We start from the raw sequence: 8,505 nt of genomic DNA, 5'->3' as shown, positions 1-8,505 counted from the left end.
AAAACAGGTTTTAACAAATTTAGAAAAACGGAAATATCACATTTAAGTATTCAGACCCTTTACTCAGTACTTTGTTGAAGCCCCTTTGGCAGCGATTGCAGCCTTGAGTCTTCCTTGGTATGACGCTACAAGCTTGGCACACTTGTATTTGAGGAGTTTCACCCATTCTTCTCTGCAGATCCCCTTACACTCTTCAGGTTGCATGGGGAACGTTCGCTGCACAGCTATTTTCAGGTCTCTCCAGAGATGTTCGATCAGGTTCATGTCCGGGCTCTGGCTGGGCCACTCAAGGACATTCAGAGACTTGTCCCGATGCCACTCCTGTGTCTTGGCTGTGTGCTTAGGGTCGTCCAGTTGGAAGGTGAACCTTCGCCCCCAATCTGAGGTCCTGAGAGCTCTGGAGCAGGTTTTCATTAAGGATCTCTCTGTACTTGGCTCAGTTCATCTTTACTCCTTTCTACCATAAAGGCTTGACTGGTGGAGTGCTGCAGAGATGGTTGAACTTCTGAAAGGTTCTCCCATCTCAACAGAGGAACTCTGGAGCTCTGTCTGAGTGACCATCGGGTTCTTGATCACCTCCCTGACCAAGGCCCTTCTCACCCCGATTGCTCAGTTTGGCCTGGTGGCCAGGTCTAGGAAAATTCTTGGTGGTTCCAAATTTCTTCCATTTAAGAATGATGGAGGCCACTGTGTTCTTGGGGACCTTCAATGCTGCATAAATGTTTTGGTACTCTTCCCCAGAGTACCAAAAGGCTGGAGATCACTCTGTCATGCTGATTGAGTTCGAATAACAGACTGGAAGCTTCAAAAGGAGGGTGGTGCTTGGAATCATTGTTCTTCCTCTGTCAATCATGGTTACCTGCAAGGAAACATGTGCCGTCATCATTGCTTTGCACAAAAAGGGCTTCACAGGCAAGGATATTGCTGCCAGTAAGATTGCACCTAAATCAACCATTTATCGGATCATCAAGAACTTTAAGGAGAGTGGTTCAATTGTTGTGAAGCAGGCTTCAGGGCGCCCAAGAAAGTCCAGCAAGTGCCAGGAAAGTCTCCTACAGTTGATTCAGCTGCGGGATCGGGGCACCACCTGTACAGAGCTTGCTCAGGAATGGCGGCAGGCATCCTCACTGTGCATCTGCACGCACAGTGAGGCAAAGACTTTTGGAGGATGGCCTGGTGTCAAGAAGGGCAGCAAAGAAGCCACTTCTCTCCAGGAAAAACATCAGGGACAGACTGATATTCTGCAAAAGATACAGGGATTGGACTGCTAAAGACTGGGGTAAAGTCATTTTCTCTGATGAATACCCTTTCCGATTGTTTGGGGCATCCGGAAAAAGCTTGTCCGGAGAAGACAAGGTGATTGCTACCATCAGTCCTGTGTCATGCCAACAGTAAAGCATCCTGAGACAATTCATGTGTGGGGTTGCTTCTCAGCCAAGGGAGTGGGCTCACTCACAATTTTGCCTAAAAACACAGCCATGAATAAAGAATGGTACCAACACATCCTCCAAGTGCAACTTCTCCCAACCATCCAGGAACAGTTTGGTGACAAACAATGCCTTTTCCAGCATGATGGAGCACCTTGCCATAAGGTAAACGTGATAACTAAGTGGCTTGGGGAACAAAACATCGATATTTTGGGTCCATGGCCAGGAAACTCCCCAGACCTTAATCCCATTGAGAACTTGTGGTCAATCCTCAAGAGGCGGGTGGACAAACAAAAACCCACAAATTCTGACAAACTCCAAGCATTGATTATGCAAGAATGGGCTGCCATCAGTCAGGATGTGGCCCAGAAGTTAATTGACAGCATGCCAGGGCGGAATGCAGAGGTCTTGAAAAAGAAGGGTCAACACTGCAAATATTGACTCTGCATCAAATTAATGTAATTGTCAATAAAAGCCTTTGACACTTATGAAATGCTTGTAATTATACTTCAGTATTCCATAGTAACATCTGACAAAAATATCTGAAGACACTAAAGCAGCAAACTTTGTGGAAATTAATATTTGTGTCATTCTCAAAACTTTTGGCCACGACTGTACTTATGTAAACAAGGAATTTCTGTTTTTCCTAAAATGTCTAAAAACCTGTTTTGACTTTGTCATTTTGGGGTATTGTGTGTAGATTGATGAGGGAAAAACTGTATTTAATCAATTTAAAAATAAGTCTGTAACGTAAGAAAATGTGGAAAAAGTAAAAAAGTGTCTGAATACTTTCCGAATGCACTGTATAATGTATCTTTTTTTCTCAATCCACTACATCCATCTTCAACATCTGAGGTTGAAGGTGGCCGAGCTACAGTGGTGTTTGTCAGACCATGAGACATCCCAAAAATGGATCTTCTCACAACAACGTCTGTAACGTCTGAACAGTTTGGCCTACCAACTAATATGACTAGGCCTACCACTCTATGGAAAGATGAGATGTTCTCACGAACATGATGCTGTTCTCAGTTTGCTCTACAACCCCACAGGTGTCACGGGACTCATCTGAAGGTTACCGGCATCGGTAAAAAGGCAGTTTTGTACCAAAAAAATAAATACAAATTGTCTCCTAGATATAAGACACTTCAAAACCTTATTCTTTATGATTTTGACTGTCTGTCTTGCCATTTATGAATGTGTTATTCAATGCTTTACTATGGGCTATAGTAGTAAAGGCCAAATTCAATATTTTATCAAATAGCTAAATGATCCATGGTATGACCATCTTCAAATACTTTTTAAGAAGAGAAATTGTAGGAATAGGCAGGGTTTATGACTTTGTGGCTGTGGTAACTAGTGACTGGTGTAGCCTAGCAGCCTACATCTGACAGATCACCCTATCAAGACGGTACAGTGTAGGCTAAAACTGGTTCTCCAATTCAAATCTCCAAAAACACTCGTAGGCAATGTCATCAATTTTTTTTTTTAACTAACCCATTGTTCTGTCTGTGATGTTATGGTGACGTCGGCTAGCTAAGCTCATGCGTAGAAACACTTCATCGGGTCTAAGGTCGTCTCATGCCGAACTGGGCTTGTGCAGGCCTTCAAATCAAAGGCACTCCTTCAATATAAAGTTGTTTTTGATGAAAATGAAAACCTGTCAATTTGTCACTTTTTATTGTATTTTATTTATTCAACCTTTATTTAACTAGGCAAGTAAGTTAAGAACAAATTGTTATTTACAATGACGGCCTACCCCGGCCAAACCCGGGTGACGCTGGGCCATTTGTGCGCCGCACTATAGGACTCCCAATCACGGCTGGATGTGACACAGCCTGGATTCACAAGGTTGGCGTAATAACATGTTCAAGTACTTAAAATATTGTCTTGAATCTAGGTTGTGCCTTTAGAGTTCAAGAAAATTAACAACTAATCATTGACTTCTCAAAGCCGAAACCGCGCTCTGGTCTGTTTGGTCTGTTTGGCAAGCGCTCCCGGAAGTCTTGCAATGTTGCGCCTCTGTGTTTAGAAACTCTGTGACCCTATCATCTACCAAGGAGAGCGCTCGAGCACATCCGAAACATTACTCTATCTATCCGGTACCAAGGACAGAGCTCGAGCTTTGTTGGTGGCTGGTCGTAGTCGTTGTTTGGAGAGGCCAGTTCCATAATCGTAATGGTTTTGACGACACTAGAGAACTTCAAGCTCCAAAATCCATTGCTAAAATGGGAGATTGCCTACGAAGCGTCGTGGTAACCAAGCACCACCGCAGGCGTAAAGGCAACGAGAGCCCCTATTCTCAAAATAATTGCGTCGGGAACGCTCGTGAAGAGGATCCTGAATACGTCAGAGTCGTTTAGTCCAAGGATATCATCCTCCGAAAAAAACGATTCCGTGTGTTGTACCCTTCCTCATCTTAATTTGTGCTTTCTTTCTATATGGACCGGTTTCTAATTTCCATCAATTCCAGCTCACCTAGTGTTGAGCATCATTTGGGATGCGAATAAATGACGGAAACGCGCCGAGCGTATTGGAGCTGATACAATTATTCTGCTTTGCATGGGAATCGACGGTGTGTATATCGGCGTTGTAATCCGTTGATTTCAACTGGAATAAGCACAAGGCAAATACTTCACGGTCAAGAGGTTTGCCACGGCTTTATGATTGAAACCCGAACGAAATACCATTCTGTCAGATATGTATATTTTCGCTTGATATCGCACCCAACCGTTTAGGACAGTATAGCCCTTTGACATGCTTTAACGCTTGCGTTTTGTGAGCCAAAATTGAAGACTATTGAGCTGTAATAGCTGAATGAGATGACATAGGATTAGAGTAGTCGGGGTTAGTCGGGGTTATATCTTAAATGCCTTGAATTGCTAAAAAGCTATACAGTATAATGGCTATTTCATATCAATGTATGTCATACAGTTCACCGGTTCCACCACGGTTTTATGTAGAATATAAAATGCTAAATAGAAGGCAATTAGAAGAGGCAACATAATTTCATTGGTCGTGTTGATTCATGAGGCCATCTGAATGTAACAAGTATAATCTATGATACTGGAATGTAGAGAAAAGGGGATTGGGAACAGACAAGGGAGAAGGGATATCTCATTAGTGTGACACACTAGTGGCCATACTCTCTTGACCAGCCTCTAGGATTTTACTCTGTGTTCATGTTGCTGCATTTTTGGAATAGAGTTAATCTGAGATTGAGGTTGAATTGCAGTTTAGCCAAATACAGTTGTCTAATAGTGTGACAAAGCATGGCAGACAAGACTGCTCCACGTTGCCAACTGAGGTTGGAATGGATTCATGGATACAGGGGGCATCAGTGTCGCAACAATTTGTATTACACTGCTGGGAAGGAGATTGTATATTTCGTCGCTGGAGTTGGCGTGGTTTACAACACCAGAGAACACACTCAGAAGTTCTTTTTGGGACACAATGATGACATTATCAGGTAAGTTACCTCAAAGTTACTCTCCCTATACTGCAGTACTTCCCAACACTCTCCTCTGGGACCACCAGACATTTCACATATTGGTATTTGTTGTAGCCCTAAACTGGCACACCTGATTCAACTTGTCAAGGCCTTGATGATTAGTTGACTCATTTAATCAGATGTGCCAGTTCAGGGCTGCAATAAATATATGAAACCTCTGATAGTCCAGTCCCCAAGGAGAGGGTTTGGAAACCATGGTATACTGAACCACTCACAGGGAATATTACTCCTCGTTGAAGTTACGCCAGGGTCATGATAGGGTCACACTGACTGCGGTTTGCATTCCACAAGAAGTCCAGGCATTACAAACGGCATCCGGCAAGTAACTTTGCATTGCGTTGCTTTCTCCATGCTACATCACAAGCGTCTGATTCTTTTAACTTCTGCATTGCGTTTGTCATCCGTTGACCCTCCAGAAGTTAATGTTGACGCTACTTTGTGTCATTTTAACAACAGCACTAGTAGTGTATTTGGTCGAGCATATGAATGTATGAATGTACCACTGTTGTCTCACTCGGTAAACCAACGTCTTTAGGAAAACAGGAAATTCCCACTTGGACCAAGGTTCGACACTGGTTTTAATTTGCAGACAGAGCTACCTTATCATGAAGGTGAGATTCCAAATCACCTCTACTACATTTACCCCCCTTTGACCTCCTCCACGAGAGACCATCCCAAGTTAGGCACAAATGTAGCTGGTCGGATTCATACTGAGGCCATCTCACTCAAGAAACCAGCGTCTTAACCATTAGACCAACAGGGAATTCCCATCTGCCTGCGGGCAGGGCTATAGGTCTACTTCATCAAAAAAGAGAATTCCAAATCACCTCTGCTACAGTAGCCTCACAATGATGTTAGCTCTCATTCAATTACAGTAAGTTTTAATGCCAGACAGGCCATATCATCAGATCTAGCCCTAACCATAAACCTTACTCTAAGCCTTAGTCTAGCACAAACTGCAAACCCAGCAAGCTGTTGTGTGTCAGCAAAGTTGCAGTTGATAGTTTTCTGTTCGTTTTAGTGTAGATCATTGAAAAATAAAGTAAAACAAGCATTTCTTATTCATGTAGACCTTCCTTGTTTCAATTTGTTTTCTGCTATTTGGTGCCTAATGAATACGAGCCAGATGTTAGTTATCATTTCGTTTAAATGAGAAGATGCCAAGCACCCCAAAACCAAGCAAAGTGTCTGCAAATGCCTAGTGACCTCTTCATCAGCCTCTTCATCATGCATGTAAGGCCCTAATCCACAGACCTTTAGATTATGGTCATTCTGTGTGAAAATGAACCAGAAAATGACTGAAATGCAACATTTGAACCTCTGGATTTGCACTTGCATAGATGGGTGTTAACAGATTACTTTTGAACAGAGGAGTTTATTGACAGACTATTAGAAGCACTTAAAAGTATGTCCATCAACCAGTGGTTCCCCCATCATTGTAAAGACGGTACAGGCACATTTTTCCACTGACTTCAGAGAGACATTACTTGAAGGTTTATGGGAAGATCTCAATTGCATACTCCTCGCATCCTCACTCATCTCTCCTCGTCTCCTTCTCAAAACCCATTGGATGAGAAAGCCATCCTTCTCGTCCAATGTGTTTTGAGAAGGCGGCAAGGAGAGGGGATTCTCCCAGCCTTCATAGTTGACACAGCAGACTCAAGACCATTGCCATTGAACTTCCTATACTAGTTTGTGCGCCTTACCCATTATGTTACTGTTTATTATTGCTACTTGCAAGCATTGGTGTCTGGGAATGCTGAAATAGAAAATTGTCTTTCCGAGTTAATCAATTGACATCACCATGTGTGGGAAATTGAGCCTCATGATTGGACCAGCGAGGTATTAGTCATACAATCAGAAAACAACTTGTCCTGAGGATTGCCTGTTTTCGCTTCTTTAATTCATAGCTGTTGAATGGTTGCATTTCCAGACCTTGTGTCAGGTACACATTACTAACATACAGTTGCTTGTCTGTGAAGTATTTGCAGACTTCATAGTTGATTTTATTTATTTCAGCATTCATCTATTCATGCTCAATGGAATGCATGATTAAATGCGCTAACAAGGCCTATTGCTAGTTACTGCATGCAGTCATTTTTTTAACTTTACAATTCATATTGACATTGCCTATACCTGTAATATTATAATGAAGACCATTATAATAGCTATTTGTTCTACAACACTTCACATAAAGAGGTAGCCTTATATGCTTGTAAACGTTGGACAGCTGCCTCAAATTATGTTACATGTAGCCTACATGAAAATTGCTAAGCATTTCAATTGACGTGGATAAGAAGCGGATAAGCGTATGCCTTGACATATGCACCAGAATTAGCAGAATTTCCCCATACCAATGGACTATATGCTAATGTAGGGAGGGAATCACCGTAGGGGGAATCACCAACCATGAGCAGAAAGGGCTGCAGGATTTTCTGTGAACTTATGTGATGAACTGCAAACCAATTATATATTTTAAAAAAGCCTGGGTTCTGAGTTCAGTGTATGGTCACCGTAGTGCAGGATAGGTTTCCTTGTAAATATAACTATGAAATTAGGAAAACATACTGTATTCACTTTTCCCTCAGAGGTGAGTTTTATTGGCTTGTGGAGTTCAAGCTACATTCTGGGATTTTTTTCATCAGCAAAACGCCACCAGTCTGCTGTTAGATGGACTTTCATAAGGAGCATTGAAAAGATCATCTAAACTGGGAAACCAGTAGTAGGCATGGAACAATACTGAAGTATGGTTGACTTGACCACTTGACATGATAAAGAAGTGCAATGCAAGTTTTGACTGGGACAGCATCTAGGGATTAAGGATTCATGGGAAATTCATGAGATGATGGGCAAAGAATTGAAAATCATGTTTATCTTCATGTATTGCCCTATACAGGGAACACAGTCACTCACTGTCCGTTAGGATGACATGCAACCTTGGGGCTTGCTTTGAGGAGAATAATTGGAAGAAGCATGTGCCAGTCCGCACAAGGGCTGATGAGAGTCACTGCAATCCGCTAGTTCAGCTCTATCTGTGCGTGACAATGCCTGATGCAAGCAGACAGAGGAGAAAAAAAACTGCTGACAATGTGGATGTGGAGATTGCTGATGATGTCAACATTGAGAATTAAAGCACTGATTTTCCTTTTGGTTTGTAGTCACTGACAACATTATCTGCATTTCCAATTATGCCGGAGTAAATCCTAACAAATGGTTTGAGGATTACGTGCATGTGTGTCAGCCACCACATGGCCAGTTTACTCATATGCTCGTGGGCACAATGCTTGACCTATGTGACTCATCGATTGCCTCTGGAATCAACCCATCCTCTCCCTATTCTACAGCTGGACACCTGGCCTTGGTTAAAAGGAGTTAGAAGGGCCAACACTATGCACAACTGTCAAAAATAAGTAAATACAACAACACCAGATGCAAATGTGTCTCTTCCTAAGCTGAAAATGTATTTTTATCCAAATCTAAACACTACTTATGTCAAAGCACGGTAAAGCTTCAAATGACACCAAGACTTGCTACAAACTAAAAGTAATACTGAATAAATGAGGCCTTCAA

The 8,505-nt window shown here is 42.2% G+C and overlaps 1 protein-coding gene across 3 annotated transcripts in view; it reads left to right on the top strand.

The window, feature by feature from the left end:
• The first annotated feature begins 3,532 nt into the window (after positions 1 to 3,532).
• The window catches only part of LOC106565000 (echinoderm microtubule-associated protein-like 6), a 73,026-nt gene continuing 68,053 nt past the window's right edge, over positions 3,533 to 8,505 (top strand). For all 3 annotated transcript variants that reach the window (XM_045691320.1, XM_045691319.1, XM_045691318.1), the window contains exon 1: positions 3,533 to 4,893. In XM_045691320.1, the coding sequence (XP_045547276.1) occupies positions 4,697 to 4,893 (197 nt within the window). In that variant the 5' untranslated portion in view covers positions 3,533 to 4,696. The remainder of the gene's footprint in view (positions 4,894 to 8,505) is intronic.

This window comes from Salmo salar, chromosome ssa12 (genome assembly GCF_905237065.1).
Source record: "Salmo salar chromosome ssa12, Ssal_v3.1, whole genome shotgun sequence".
Taxonomy (NCBI): Eukaryota; Metazoa; Chordata; class Actinopteri; order Salmoniformes; family Salmonidae; genus Salmo; species Salmo salar.
Note: the sequence above shows the minus strand (reverse complement) of the source record. Positions and strands in the feature narration are given on the sequence as shown.